Genomic DNA, 17,285 nt, shown 5'->3' with positions numbered 1-17,285 from the left:
AGACAAGTGTCCAACAAATGAGATGATAATATCCTTATTACTACTTTTGATGTGTAGCATGGTTTGGCATAAATTACGTGTTTTAGTTCTGTGATATATTGACTTACACTAAGTCTGTTGACTGACACTGATAGACACAAGAGTTGATTGATTACGCGTGATGCTTTTATGTGTATGCTACAAAAATCACTGAGATATGTCTGAATAACATTTTAATATATAATTACAATTATTACCTCCTCCAAGAGCTGTTCCCTGCGGGCTCAATGGAAGCGGATGGGGGAGTAGGCTCGAAAAAACATTGCATGGCGTAGAAGACCTCTTAAACATAAAACACATTATGATTATGTGTTTTCCTCCACCCGAAAATGACACGGATTCTTCCCCTATATTGGAATCGCCCCCTACCCTTATGGTATGACTGTGAAATATCAACCCGGGGGAAATATTTTTTACTGTTTCACCCGAGGCCTGCTACAAGCCGATAGTTAGACATTGAAGAATCTCACATTGAGGGTTAAGACTTCGCTGGCTTATCCTTGCCTTCAAGGAAGAGGCTCGATCTCCCATCAATAACATATTGGAAGGTAATGTATGTAAGCATTTATAGTCTTATTGTGGTGTCATACATTAGTATAACGTCACCTAAGTGTCCATTTTGATTGGGTTATGACGTCGTCAGGTCATTAAGTTATCTGTGCTACTTAAAGAGGTTACAGAGAAAAACAAGGGAGATAAGCACATTCTGTATTTGAGTGGTTTGATAACTGAGGATTAATTAAAGTAGATTTCATGTTTGTTTGAACCTACCCTGATATAGAGAGTATCATTAGATGTTTGATTGATATAAATCAACACTTAGTAAATGCAGAAAGGGAGGAAAGTATAGAATTCGACCGTTTGGAAGAGCTAGGTATCGTTGAAAAGATCGATTGTTTTTATTTATACAAATTGTATGCTCTTTGCACAGGCATACTCTCCGTTTTCCCCCAAAATTACATTGATCAAGCTGTTTTGTTAATCATACCGCTACTGTTTGCTTATTCATATCTAAGCTACATATATACATTATATATTATTCTTGTGGTGTGTCATTTTGTACAGTGTATACTCCTTTTACATCAGGTAAGCCCACAAAAAGACCGTGACTTATTATCAGACCCAAAGTTATGACAGCGACATCTCAAAATGTATACCAAATGTGGATGTGCATTGATGAAGAGTTCATTCGTTGTGGCCATTTTAGCCCATCAGAGACAACGGCGGCACATCTTGGATCCCGGATTGCTCCAAATATCGCACATTGATCATTTGTACTATATTAGGCAACAGCGGCTTGAAGAAGCTCGAGAAGTTGAAAATGTCGCAACCAATCATAGGCTACACCGGACATCTTGGATTGTTCTAAAAATAACAATATTTGGTCAGAATCACAAGTGGTTTTTATACTTTTGGTTGAGATCGGCTCGATAGAACGTGAAGTTGAGATGACTGTTTCATCATACTTAGCTTATGTTAAATTTTGACCCCGTTTAATACTCTGTGGGTCTCATATAAACAAATTAAGGCCGATGTTGTTTATAATGGACATTTCTGCATCAAGGGGTTAATCTAAGATCAATATTTATAAATACAATAGCTAATTATCGTTTACTATAAAGTAGCAGTCTTTTAATTCCTCCGGGCCACACGAGGAATATTTTGTAACTCATGTTTCACCCGTGATTGTATAGATAGGTCCAAGGTTTTCAAAATCTTATTAATACACTCATTACAAACAAAAACCTAATAAAATATAACAAAAACAATAGGTGGTTGTCCTAAAGACTGTTAAAAGTTTAATAAAGACCTTAGACCTAGGATATGGGGGTCACGTACTAGCAGGCTCGGTGGAAGGAGGGTGCAGACACGACTTACGTGACCTCGCAGCTGTAGACAACCTTGTGCACGCCACTGATCAAGGCGATTAATTGCAATAGACAGGGTTACGTAACCTCATTAATAATTCATAATTGTGTACGAGATGATATTCTTTACCTAATAAAGCGGTGTGTATATGCTTTAACGTAATACGGTAGAAATACCGATGTATATCTGCAATCGAGGTCATTATCTACCTACCTGTACACCTTCAGTACACGGCAGAAATATAATGTCGAGATTTATGTGTTTTAGAACCGTTACTGCAGACAAGAGATTTCATAAACTATTGTTATCTCAGGAATGCGGTATGCAGGTTCATTTGTAATAAAACAATGTATCAAAATAATCTGTTAATTAATTACATGGAGTTTTTTCTCTTTGATCTTCAAGATGTACCTTCGCATTTATTACCTATGCAGAGGTTATTCAATGTACCCCACTACAATGTTATACAATGTACATCATAACAATATTATACAATGTACACCACTACAGTGTTATACAATGTACACCACTACAGTGTTATACAATGTACACCTTTATACAATGTATACCACTACAATATTATACAATGTACACCATAACAATGTTATACAAGGTACACCTTTATACAATGTACACCACTACAGTGTCATACAAGGTACACCTTTATACAATGTATACTTCTACAATATTATACAATGTACACCATAACAATGTTATACAATGTACACCACTACAGTGTTATACAATGTACACCATATGCTAGCTATTTCTCCGTGATGTCAAAACGTTTTGGTTTTTTTTCATTATGATACAGCTCCAATATTATTTTGAGTGAAGAGGTAATATTTATAAATGCCTTCTGTCCGACTTCTAACAACCAGTGGTATACGTACATATATATACATGTATACTGGTGCTTTTGGTCGTTTAATCAGCACACTTCGCTTTGCAATAACACATTTTGGAAACCCACATTTTCCGATTAGCGAAATGAAAGTCAAACACAAAGCTTAAATCCTAGACTTCCGTATATAACACATACTTGTATAAGCATGTTCAATACATTACGTCAGCGAAATCGTAGGAAAATAAAACAAACTAAAATAATTTCTGCTGTTTAGTGTTAAACTAAAATAACACTGTACACGGAGTAAGATTTGAAGTTTGAAATATTATCCACTGATGTCTTTATCGGCAGGTAAAGATGATATACTTCAATGTGGCTACTTTCCTTCACTGTATAGTTCTGTGTTGTCCAGCTTTGATCCCCGGTTATATGAGGTTAGGATGGATGACAGTCATCTGCGATCATACATGTATATACAATGTACTATGTCCAACTCAAATGGAAACCGAGAAAATACTCCTTCATTCCAGTTCGGGCCATTTGTGAAACTCAAGTAGTCCACCTACCTGAATATAATTCTTAACCTCCTTGCAGTTTGTCTCAGAGTTTGTCTTTGAGTCCGTGTTGGAGTCTTCCCTGGCGTCAGACTGCCTTGGACAATGACATGGAACTTTTCTGACATGAATCTGATATAGATTCTGCCATGGAATTGGCCAAAGAATCGCTCTTGGGGTATGTCATGATGTTAAACATTGAATCTGACACAGAATTCGACACTGAGTCTGTCATGAATATGAGAATCCTTGAAATTCCAGGAGTTACGCTTATTTAAGTTCTCTGCATCGAAAGAGAGCGTAAACCCTAGCATTTCGAGGATGGAATTTCGGGATTTCATTAAAAACAAAGATGTTCAATATTATTTTTTTTATTAAAATGTTTACAGTAAGAAAGAACAAATATTACACAAGCAAACTAGCTAAATAAATGTCATATTTGCATAATACAGTTTAAACGATTAGCCATGCATTCACTCATAACGAAATACCAACCAGACTTAAATATATATATGTATATAATGATACCATGACGGGATTTGACGAGGGGTGTCACAAATTCAGTAAGAGTTGTCTCCCTTGGACTTTTCTGTTTCCAAACTGGTTTTCCATACTGCGCTAACATGCGAGTGGCCCCCACCAATCAGAATCAGAAGAAATGAAGGAACAGTTAATTACGAACCAAGAAACAACAACACAACGGCCATTTATACTTCTGCTGCCTACGTCACCAAACACTTTAGGAGTCAAGGTCACAAATGAAACCCTTGCCAAGGCACTGCCTATAGGTATACACTGCATAAAAACGCATTTATGTGTTTAACACGAATTAGTCACCTTTTTGAGACGGGGTTGTTTACGATAAATTTCCTATATCTAATATCAATGGATCTGAATAATGTAAAAGCTCATGTATTGGAAAAGGTCATATATGTGACCAATAAAGATTGAAAGTATTCTACATGTAACCTTTACCCGTATGATAAAAGCACTTTCAGTAGAGAAAAATATATAGATCTATAAAATATGTCAGTATAAATATTATTATAAATTATTTACTTTACAGATTGTAGTTAGCTCGAAAACGAGCTGTGTTAGAGCACTTCAAAAGACATACACATTTAACAGGGGGTCAACCTTAATTATACATATTTATTACACAAATCAAGCTCGAGATGGCAGCCTGGGAAATAATATGGACGGGGATGTTCATATCTAATAATGTTTTGTTATCGTTTTTTTATCTGATTTTCCCTTTTCCCTATCTAATTCTGTTGCTTTATCACTTTATTCTGTTATCTTTATATATAATTCTGTTGTTTTACTATAAAATTCTGTTATCGTTGTTATTTAGTTCTGTCATTTTCCTATATATGATTCCGTTGTTTCCCTATCTCATTTTACTGTTTCCACCATTCATGATCGAAAAACAATTTGCGAGTTGCAGTAAGGTACAAAACAAATCGATAAAGATTTTGAGTAAATATATATAATCTTAAACTGAATTAGTAGTTATTGGTCAGAAGATGGTTTGTCAAAAGATTATGTAAAATCTCGTCCATCGAAACATGTATCTGTAACCCTCCAAGTTTGTATTACTTTTCGGCGTAAAAGCCGGATCTCTTATCGCTTTCTCCGGGGAGCTACATGGTAGAAACTCAAATCTTCTCATCTTAAATGGAGGGAACGTGTGTATTTGGCGTCAGAGACAAAGTAAGACACTGATTTACTTAATTTCTAAAACTTCCATGATGCCTGCTACGAAGGCCAATATGGCTGCCGCGATGGCCAATCCCATGGACCAGCCTACTTCATAGCCATAGTTGTCGAACTTGGATGCAAAAATGGCGATTCCAATGACGATGAAACCCACTGTAAAACAATAACAATCGTCACATTAAGATTGCGTCAGTAGTATTTCTATGCTTGATTCATTACCAATTGAAACGATTTAAGGTCAGTTTTTTAATAAAAAAAAATAATAGTTTACTATTTTCCAAGAATGCTATGTTCTAAAACTACTAGATTTTTTGATTTTATTACCAAGACCCAAGAGGAAAATACAAGTTTATTCGTAACTATTTTCATGATTTTCAGAAATGTTTTGCACTTCAAAATGAAGGGGAAAATCAGAGTTGTTTCTTGAATAAAATGGTGAAATCATATCTGGATCTGTACGATGTAGGGCCTTCTCAGGCATACTATTAATATTAATCGACAGAAATAAAAACTAAATCGTCATTGACATTTCACGATTTAACAGGAGTTGGCATTTTTTAACTTTTTCCGACGATTATACAATTTCATTCGCAGCTTTGCAAAAAAAACGAGAAAATGGTAATTCATTATATCTACTTCATTCACAGTAATCTCTCATACGAACAAATCGTAAACACTGAAGTGTACCCACCGGAAGCGAAGGTGAAGACGATGGTGGCGAGGAGAGCATTCCTTCGTTTACAGGAGGCGACAAAGAAGTAAAGCAGAAGGAGAAAGGTGGCGATGACGATGCAGATGAGACCGAAGCACTCCATTGCCTGGGTGGCACGGTACCAATCTGTAAGATAAAGAGGTCAATGTAACATAACGAGGTCAAGGTCAGTACAGATTAACGTTTGGAAGGTCATGAGATCAATAGGAAGACGTTTCATGTGTATTGACTGGTCATCCTTCTATCGCAAGTTGTGACTTCAAATAGTTTTGTCAAACCGTATACATAAATGAAAAAATAGAATTCGGTCAAATATCTATATTGGAACAGGTATTGATTGTTACGTCACTTGTTTTTTGAGAGTAACGTCATCAATTTTTGAGAAAACGACGTAATTTTGTCACACAAACCAATGACGTAACAATCAATACATGCTCCCAAGAGAAGATAACTCTGCAATACGCAAAGACGGAATATTATAACATTCTTTTCACCAACCAAGAGCAGTATTTAAGACCATATATGGTCAGTAAGAATCGATGCATGCCCAATCAAAATGTCACAATAGTGAATGACGTCGTTGGCACAAAATAATACTCCATTTTGACGATAATGTTGACGTCACATGGATAGCTAACTCGGACTCCCCGGATGATAACAATGATAGGACAGCGTTATCGTTAAAATGGATGTTTGCTACAACGGTTGCCGTAACTCTTGATCACCGTGCGATTGACGAGTTGTATCTTTTGATATAATCTACTGTCGTAGTGGCAGCAGTATTACGAACGATGAGAAAGTCATTATGATTGAATATCTGCTGTACGTACATGTAATATTTCCGCCAGTGACACAGTCAAAAAGATATAGAAACCTGTATGTAAGAAAAACAAATTGTGGCGTTACTGCTTCATATTAAGTATCTACGTGTACATAATTTGTAGGTAGTGCTGTCCGTTTACATTTATCACAGCGGTATGAATCTCAGAAGAAATCATGACGTCAGTATTTTTGTAATCGTCAATAATAAGCCATACGAAACATCATTTCAGGGCCTCAGATAAGGGTGAAGAAATAAAAAAAAATCGGTTCCACATGTATATTGTTCCTTTCATTACGTTACGTTTGATGTAGGTGTCAAAATGAAAAAAAAGCATGGCTGATTTTGAGCGGTATCATTAATGGTATTCCAGAGCCCCGCAGTTACGATCAATTGAGGCATTGTGGTACCCCTATCGGAGCCTCTAGAACGTGTACTAACCCATGAATACAAGATAGCCGCTGGAGATGGCGAAGACAGTGTTAAATCAGGTCATGTAGAGCAACCATTGATTTCGTTTCATTGAGACCCCGTTGGTCAAGACACTACTAAAGCCTTGTTTGTTCAGGCAAACTAGTCTCGTTAGTCCAGATACTTCTAAAACCTCGTTAGTCCAGACACTCTATAACCTCATTAGTCCAGACACTCTATAACCTCGTTAGTCCAGATAATCTATACCTCGTTAGTCCTGACACACCTATAACCTCGTTAGTCCAGACACTCTATAACCTCGTTAGTCCAGACTCTCTATAACCTCGTTAGTCCATTCACTCTATTATCTCATTATTCCTGCCACAACTATAACCTCGTTAGTCCAGACACTCTATAACCTCGTTAGTCCATTCACTCTATAACCTCGTTAGTCCAGAAACTCTATTATCTCGTTAGTCCATTCACTCTATAACCTCGTTATTCCTGCCATACATATGACCTCGTTAGTCCTTGCTTATTTACAGTGTACCCGACCTACATCATAAAGATTTCTCTAAGCAGACTCAGTTACGGCTATACATTTCATTTCAACAGTAACTGTTCTGTTACTGCTATAGGTTTCATCATTGCCCTTACGACTATGGGTGTCGTTATTCCCGAAACTGCTATTCCGTCTTTTCGTATTGCAGAGTTATCTGCTCTTGTGAGCAGGTATTGATTGTTACGTCATTGGTTTGTGAAAATTACGTCGTTTTCTCAAAACTTGATGACTTTCCTCACACAAACAAATGACGTAACAATCAATCCCTGCTCTCAAGAGAAGATAACTCTGCAATACGCAAAGACGGAATAGGTTTCATTCATGACTGTTCATGTTTCCGTTATTCCCGCATGTCCTATAGGGGATCATCCCTATAATTTTACAGTGGTATATAACTTCAAACTCTGTGAAGTCAAAATACGTTATGTTGTAAGAAAAGTAACATATCAAGTCTTAATTATTTTTTCTCCGGATTGGAGAAGTCAAATCATGCTTTTGAACAAAGAAAGGGTACTATTTATAAGTTGGTGACGGTACCAACAAGAAAGTAAGCTTGTATGTAAGAATTCATGAAGATTCCCATCCTTTTTTCGTTCAAAGTTGAAGATTACTAAATATTCTTCAAAACTCACACACTCTGACGATCGACTACAGTGAGCCAGTTCATTCAATGAAAACCCCAATGTTCATCAAAATAGAACTGTTCTTACCATTCGTGGCTTTCCTTGTGATGTGATGAATTTATTCATCGAAAGGAAAGCATGAAGAGTTCGGAAATGGTAATTAGAGTAAACATTACCATGCTACTTAACAAAACAGATGATATTTATAAATTCAATATAATTCTAGCCGTCGTGATCAAAGTTCATTATATACCTACATGTATGTATGGCAGTGTTACTCTTTGATAGGAGGATTTGAGTAACTGATTCCACAAAACGCTTACATGTGCAGTAAGTTATACCATTATAAAGCAAAACGTAGTTATGACCTTCAAGAAGAAGTTCCGCTAACAAACAAGATAAACAATCACAACGATAGGCCATACTGCAATTCCATGCTGTTACATTATTACCGACACTAGAGCGTCTGTTCAGGGTGTGTATATTCAGTTATCTTGCTGTCGATAACAAACGGTGTATTCGACATGTTATGTAATAAACATTATCGCGATGAATTTCGCTGTTTTTTCCTAACCGTAATGCAAAGTATGCCTATTGGGGGAAGAGACACTGGATGATGAAAAGGGAAACTTGCATGGTTTATATTCTCGAATGTGTCAAGATAACAAAAACATACATTTCCTTAAAGGTCGAACGGCTATGAAATGTACTCAACGTCAAATAATCGAGACAACACTTACACAAAATAGTAATTGTATCATACCGCTCTACCAGAACAGTGTGTACTGAAGCCTATACACCCCGTCGTGGGCCTCTCCGAGAGAATGTGCATCAAGAATGCATAAACATCACTTCCTGTCATTATTCAGAAGTTGTAAACACGGACATCACAAGATAAGAGGGTCACTACGGGGTACTAGTTTTTATTGCGAGCTTGAAAAAAACACCTGTTTAATTACGTCATAACTCGGAAAGCAGCGCAGAAAGCCTTAACGGAGGGTAGCGCTGACTGAGTTAATGATCAACACGCCAACAGTTGGCCAATAGGTACACGTGATGGGGGAGAGAACGGAATGAGAGGAATCAAGGAAGGATTCGTGAAACTAAGTAAACCAGCATCGCAATGCGCATGCCTAGTTCGGAGGCACAGTGAAAGAAAAAGGCAAAATAAATACATGAAAAGAGTTAAGATCAATGAATTAAAAATATCAAATAAAAGAATTATAGTTAAGATAGGGGTTACTAAGTTGTAAATATCATATTCTGATAAATTCTAATTCACGAGATATCTTTCCGGGATTCGTTTAGTTTGTATGTCTGATTTCTCTGGCAATATACATCAAATTACATAATGTATTCTATATTAGAACGACGATGTTATTTATGTACAGTTATCAATGTGTTCAGCATGTATGCTTCATGATGCTGCAGATATAACGGTTACACACGAGATAATGTAGGTCTTATCTGTCAAGTCGCAATCTTTATTGCCACTTGTGTAGGCGGGCTTTTAAAGGATAACTTATCAAGATCGCCTGTTAGATTGCAAAAGTTTATTTTTTATTGAATGCGTTTGTAATATATAGGGCTGATGAAGTACATTCCAAAGCTGAGATCAGATTGAAACCATTCACTTTATAATCTAGCATGCTCTTTAACCAAAATCTTGAAGAAAAGAGGTTTTCATAAAAAGATAATATAATGTTAGTTCTTAAAATGACCATAACACATTTGTATTGCTAACATTGCAATTCCCTAACCCGTCACCGTTCGTCAATGAATTCAATCGTTTAATTGTTACCTTTATGTAAATTAGATATACCTATCACGTGGACGTCATACATGGAGATAGTAAATACAAGTCTGCGCATCACTAGAAATGACGGATAACAAACTATACCTGCTGTTTTTGGTACCCCTAGTTTTCGCTTCAAGAGTGAACCATTTGAAAAATAGTGTTAAACCAACTTGATGTTGTAACGACATCCGGGTTCTCACCTGATCTCGTAATGACGATGGCATTATTGCCTATGTTAGCCCTAATAGCCCCCATGTCCTCGTACCGTGAACTATAAGTATAGAACAGGTACCTCCACAGACCGTACTCCCGCCTGGCATCCTCTCGAAATGTCGCAAAAATCCATACGTCCGTGGAAAATCCAACAATAAATAAAATGGTAGACACAAGTTGTAAAGCTAATCCTATTTTTAGCCAGACTGTAAAATGGTCGTACCATTTATGAGCCATTGTATCAAGTCAAAGTAACAGTTAATTGTTCAATTCGAATGCACTCAATTAAATATGCATCGTATCGAACGCACAGAAAATGTATTCCGACCCGTCAGAACACTGGCATCCTTTTCCATCCGTACTTTTTTTCTGAATGGTACCCACAGAAGTTAATATTTCCACGCGAAGATAATTAACTGTCAGATATAAATATAGCACACAGCCGAAAATAAACACGAGCCGATTGTAACATCTTATACTTATTGCTGATATTATTCCACTCGACCAGTGCGAGGTATCTCCAATGCGCAATTGTCTCGGGCTACATTCCCAATTTTAAGGCGGCGACTTTCATTCCACAGAAAAACCACTAGATGTATATTCCTGTGTTCACTCTCATCCTTTACTTTGGCTTTTAAGTTTAAAACCAGATCATGAAACGTAAGAAAGTAAGGGTATTTTAAGAAGTTGCTGTTTCTATTTATACCGCCGTGGAATGACTATGGGGCCTCCGACGGGATTCGTGTATTAATTTTTAACACTACATCATAATTTAACTGAAGTTACACCGATGGTGATTGGTTTGTTCCCATCTTGAAATATTATCACGAATCTTTTATCTCGAAACGATTGCCGTTGGCCACACAGATAAATTACATTTTAAATTATTCTGTTACCCCAACAGGAACCTCCAGAAGATCCAAACACTTTCTTGGCAACGTTTCATCTTTCAGAAATGTAATAGGTTACCTGAACGCGAGAGTCGGCAACTGGGGCCAAACCAGGGGTACTGGTCAATCGGAAGGTGTGATACTATCCAGATGTAGTCTTTGGACAGTAGTGAGGGGTGAGATCAAGGTGATTCAATGAACTTAGTAACCAAGCTATTCCGTGTTGTTATGACTGCAATCAACTCAATAAAATATTCGTTCAGTTTATTTTGCAAATTGATTGTAAAAGAAATTTATTTTTTTACACATTCTTCAAGCTAAAACAAGATTTTCTAGCTTCCAAATGGGCTACTACTACCCAATGTATGGTTTGAAATGCATACCTTGACTTTTCCAAATAATACATTTACAATTTCATTAATGATGGGGAATAGTAGATTTTTGTTTGAGAGATTTTATGCCGCTTCACTACCGAGAAGATCGGTTATCCAGCAAATGATACTTAAAACACCTGTCAAACACATATGTACCGTTTTTTCTTACTTAGACACTTGTCATTCGCAAAATAACGATACTTAGACAAATCTACACACTTGGGTACAGGTACACTTCTGACTCGAACACTTTCCATACACAATAAAAGTTTAGACACCTGCCAAAGTCGTTCACAAGCTATTACTCTGGTACATGTGTTAGTGTTGATTCTTTCAACAAACAAACCTATATCCTATTTCGTCCATGGTAGTCAATGTCCTACGTCTCTATTAACCGGCTTCCCGGAGAAATAACAAACACGGTATAATCTGATACACGTTTTCTCTTACATCATTAGTATTAGGCATGAACGATTTGATGTACAGAAAAAGTACAATAACCCTTTACCATGGTTTCTAAAGAGCCTGATTCAGTACAATAACCCTTTACCAAAGTTTCTTAAAGAGCCAGATTCAGTACAATAACCCATAACCCTTTACCAAGGTTTTTAAAGAGCCTGATTCAGTACAATCCCCCTTTACCAAGGTTTCTTAAAGAGCCAGATTCAGTACAATAACCCCTTACAAAGATTTCTTAAAGAGCCAGATTCAGTACAATAACCCTTTACCAAGGTTTCTTAACAGCCAGATTCAGTACAACAACCCTTTACTATGGTTTCTTAACAGCAAGATTCAGTACAATAACCCTTTATCAAGGTTTCTTCAGAGCAATGTTCAGTACAAAACCCTTTATCGAGGTTAACCCTTTACCAAAGTTTCTTAAAGAGCCAGATTCAGTACAATAACCCCTTACAAAGATTTCTTAAAGAGCCAGATTCAGTACAATAACCCCTTACAAAGATTTCTTAAAGAGCCAGATTCAGTACAATAACCCCTTACAAAGATTTCTTAAAGAGCCAGATTCAGTACAATAGCCCTTTACCAAGGTTTCTTAACAGCCAGATTCAGTACAACAACCCTTTACTATGGTTTCTTAACAGCAAGATTCAGTACAATAACCCTTTATCAAGGTTTCTTCAGAGCAAGATTCAGTACAAAACCCTTTATCAAGGTTAACCCTTTACCAAAGTTTCTTAAAGAGCCAGATTCAGTACAATAACCCATAACCCTTTTCCAAGGTTTCTTAACAGCCAGATTCCCAAGGTTTCTTAAAAGTCAAATTCAGTACAATGACCCTTTACCAAGGTTTCTTAACAGCCAGATTCAGTACAATAACCCTTTTTAAGGTCAAGATTCAGTATAATACCCCTTACCAATGCCATCCAATAATTCGTGAGAATCTCCCTATATGTAGTCAGTGTACTGGTCGTTGTCAGTGTGTCGCGGTTTGATAACGTCATAATACTATCGAATGTTCCATGTTTATTAATCGATCTACAGGAATTTAAGAAAATGCCAACCAGTATCAACAATGAGAAACTCTTTTTGATAAACAACATATGACTGTCGGTAGAAGTTTAAAACACTCTTATCTTTTTATGCAGAAATTACAGTAATTGTATTGTCTCAGACTGAATCCAAGCGCCATTATCACGGGTCCATTGTTAAGGGAATAACGTCCTATCAACACCTAGGGTAATATGCAGTCTGCGGCCATGGAATTGCCATGCATGAGGATGAACGAAACACACAACAGATTTATTAATAAGATAACCGTTGCTTTCTTTAAAAACTTCATAAAAGTACATTTTCTTGTCCATATCCCGTACATAGCCCCTATACATTGACATGATAGCAGATGACAGATGACCGAAACCGGCCCCTCCCATTCGTCTCAGTGTGCTACTTACTTAACAGACGACCAGCGCGAAACATCTGTCAAAGTAGTCCATTTCCTAATGACCTCTAGGGCCTTACGCATTTACTTAAATCATTAAAAGAACATTATTTTGTTATATAATACTTGCACTTTCTATGCCCACTAAGTAAGATGATCTTGTGACTCTGACCTTTGATCTTCAACCTTAGACGATTCCGTGCGTTTTCATTAGTATTATGTGAACATTCTGTTATGAAGATAAAGCATTGGATTTACTGTATTTCAACATGATCGATTTTTTCTACGTCGACAGGATGGGAATTGCCTATTGTATAAATCTAATTAAAATGATATCTTCGCATCGCTCCCGTTTCCTGATACATCAGAAAACGGGAGCGATGTGAAGACTCGATGTTAACAAAATCAGGGTGTATTGTTCCACAGTTTTGTTCAGCGCAATGACCTTGTCAGACCGGCTAAGTGAGCACCAGCAGTGTATGTCATATTTCAGTAAATTTGATATCTATATATCATTTTTATTTCCTCCAAATTGGAGAGCATGATACAATAGTACATGAATAATACATTATTTACAAAATGACAACAATCGTGACATTCATACAAGTTCCCAAACGTATATACATATTATTAAATATCAGTGATATAATACTGGTTTATGAAGCCAATAAAAAACTTTTTTTTTTTTTTTTTTTTTTTTTACATTTTCCTTATATTAAAATGGCAAGTATTTGTAAGACATTATTATAATAATTATTATTACGTATATAAGTCAAACATTCTTTTTATCGCATATACGGATTCTAGTCTAAATTCTTCTAAATCAATTTCATTTAAATTATAGGTCATTGGGCCTCCTAGTAAAATGTGAATAACTGAATAGTTAGGCAGTGAATGCAGATATGAACTGAGTTAAATACTTGAAATGCAGGCAATTATACACCATAAATTGTCACGAAGATTTTCTGTTACAGACCTATGCAGAATCACATGAGATACAAAATCTGTGTAGAAATAGCCACAATGATGACATAAAAGTTGTATGTTAGGTACTCCAGCCATGTCACCATTGTGAAGAAAAAATGACCGATCCGTTGTTATGGACACGTTACAATGAACATAATAGGTAGGACTAGCTATATTAAAACAGATAAGCGTGTTTAACACACGAATCCTAGTTAGGACACATGTATTTTTTGTATGTTTTGTTTGAAATTAAGAAAATAAATCGAGTTCGAGGTAAACTGTTGTAGTTTCTATTTATCATAATGTCTGTTGCATAAAAAGAATGTTCATCAATGGGATATCCGTGACCGACCACTTTGTTTATTCCGTGCGCGTCTCTGTATCCTGTTTCAGTGTTTTGTATATGGACTTCCGGTTTCCGGAACAACATCATAAAGTTATCATTATTTACCATCTCACATCGTAAAATAAGTACATGTGATACATGTGTCTTGTTCGAGTTGTACAAAGAACCCGTATTATTACCTCTACAACTAATCCAATCGCGAGAGCGATACGAAGTTCCAAATTAAATTAGAATACAACTAGATAATAGTCGGTTATTAAGTTCGTATCTATTGGGCACACATGACTACGGCCTCAATGGTATCATCAAACAAGTGCTGACGGTAGCCAAACAGATTAACTGACCAGGAACTGGACACGATGTTTTGTAATCAGTGTTATCAACAAAATAACATCAACGAGGAAAACGTAAATACCATATAGGCGTTGCACACGTCCTTTTACTACACAGTAATATAAATGTGATAGGAACCTCCACGAATATATATATATACTAATAAATATTGAGCTTGATTTTCGGCATTAAGCAATATCTTGCTACGGGATAAACCTATGATTTTGTTATAAACACTTGTTCGTTTGTAAACATGTTTATCTGCATAATTACATATTGCATATTATACCAGCAGAATGTCAGATTAATCAATACATTTTCTACGCCTCATTACACCGGTACTTGGCTAATGCCTTACATAATGATGAATATCGACCAGGAGAGTGCCGACGGTTCATGATCGTGATGACTATCTGATACACAAAGGAATGTCTAATAGACAGAGGAATGTCTGAGTGTGAGGTAAATGCCACCATCAGTGTGTACAGGTCCTAACAAGCCAATGATTGATAAAGTATAGTTTTATTCATAGAAAACGAAATGTCAACCGCCTGAATATATTTCATGCATTTTTTCATTTCATTTCATCAGATTTTATTGACTTTATATATGTCAATTGGATTGGACATCAGGCTAGGCCTATTTAAGTCCTTTCCAAACTCATTTACAAACTTACATGTATTCTGTCATAACAATCCAATTAAACAGCGCAGGGGAGATAACTCCAATTTAGCTTGTGAAATGAACATTTTCGACTTTTGTTTAATCATTTTCTGTTTATGTTTTAGATATTAATAATTAAATAAATCATGTATGTTTATTGACAACCCATCCTACATAAAATGCAAGGGATACAGGCCCAAAAGTCCTTGTGTATAAACACATTGGNAGCACTATAGAATATTCATGTAACTATGAAATAGTTAGAACAGGTTATAGAATAGTACACTCATAAATTTCATCCAGTCCAGCCGAATACCAGAGATGTTGTGAAGATAGATATACACCAGTATCAATACTTATTAGCAGAGTGATCATGACACTATAAATAATAGCATCACTTTCAATGTAAAGTTTTGCTGTGAGTGAGATTACATATCAAGCCTATTAGTTTGACAAATGTAGTCAGATATACTTTGTAAAATGGATATGTTAATATCAGCGCTGCATATTAAGCATCCCTTTAATAGAGTTTTTAGATTAAAATGATCATGATTACCAGTTATACCAAATTGAGAAATTTTTATTACTAATTGCAATCTAAAGTTGTTATAGAGTGGGCATTCAAATATAAAATGAAATGCATTTTCATTTTCATGTCCACATCTACATGCTGGTGTGTCATTCAGATGATCCATATATAAGTCACTATTTAGGTTGCTAGCATGATTTCTCAGCTGACAAATTATGATATTGAATTTTCTTGGCCCATAGTATTTGAATGTGCTAGCAATTTCTTCAGTGTTGTTCATATTATCAGACTTGATGAAATTTGTAAATTGTTGAAGGGAAGTAGCATTTAAAGTTTCTGCAGATAGAAGGTTAAATTCTCAACACATTAAGGGAAAAAACTATTGAAAAATTCTCAGTTCTACTGAAAGAGGGTTGAAAATACATTATTTCTTTATTATATAATAGAAATATTCCCTGACTCACGGACATTGAAGTACATTTTTAGTCTACAACCATAGAATAGCCTCGCGTTACTCATCAGATTTGCCATGGTCGTCGCATTTGTCATAATATGTCGAGTTAAATTGACAAAATTAATTTACTTTACTTTGTAAATTCTTTTTTTAATCATCTTCGAAAAAACAGTATATCAGCCCTCATATACTTCACATCATGCTGCTGCCATACACACATATGTATATGTACAGGAGTCAATGTATGTGTAATGTGCGGTACTGGCTGTTGAAGTGTATGTGTGCAGTCTTTTTAATTTCCCTGCGATATGACTGACTACATATTTTAAACAATGTTGTTGTTTTTTATGATTCACAGCCATGTATTTTAGGGTTTGTTGTCAATTGTTATCCGTCTGCGTTCTCGGTGAGACCTGATTCTAAATCCTATATCTGCGCTTGAATCTAAGATTACGCAAAAGTGGCCAATTTCACCATTTACACGTACATATCCGAATGAGACACTGTTTTGATAAGTCTATGATACAATATCTATTCAGAAACGCAATCATATTTGGCTAGCAGCTAAGGACGAGAATGATGTAGACTCTAAAGAAATACACAGAACAGCGGAAACGCCTCTATAGACTGACAACGGTGTTTTGCTGGGCATGCAATTGGGGGGGG

At 36.1% G+C, this 17,285-nt stretch overlaps 1 protein-coding gene across 2 annotated transcripts in view; it reads right to left on the bottom strand.

Annotated features, from left to right (window-relative positions):
• Positions 1-4,164: 4,164 nt before the first annotated feature.
• LOC110455464 overlaps positions 4,165-17,285 on the bottom strand; it is an 18,054-nt gene continuing 4,933 nt past the window's right edge. Inside the window, exons 1-3 of one of the 2 annotated variants that reach the window (XM_021505616.1) lie at positions 10,155-10,866; positions 5,720-5,866; positions 4,165-5,181 (exon numbers count right to left, since the gene is read on the bottom strand). In XM_021505616.1, coding sequence (XP_021361291.1) covers positions 5,036-5,181; positions 5,720-5,866; positions 10,155-10,404 — 543 coding nt within the window. In that variant the 5' untranslated portion in view covers positions 10,405-10,866 and the 3' untranslated portion in view covers positions 4,165-5,035. Of the gene's footprint in view, positions 5,182-5,719; positions 5,867-10,154; positions 10,867-17,285 lie in introns of those variants that run through there. The other variant, XM_021505617.1, reaches the window with a different exon arrangement.

The sequence above is a fragment of the Mizuhopecten yessoensis genome, unplaced genomic scaffold, assembly GCF_002113885.1.
Source record: "Mizuhopecten yessoensis strain PY_sf001 unplaced genomic scaffold, ASM211388v2 scaffold8229, whole genome shotgun sequence".
Classification (NCBI taxonomy): Eukaryota; Metazoa; Mollusca; class Bivalvia; order Pectinida; family Pectinidae; genus Mizuhopecten; species Mizuhopecten yessoensis.
Note: the sequence above shows the minus strand (reverse complement) of the source record. Positions and strands in the feature narration are given on the sequence as shown.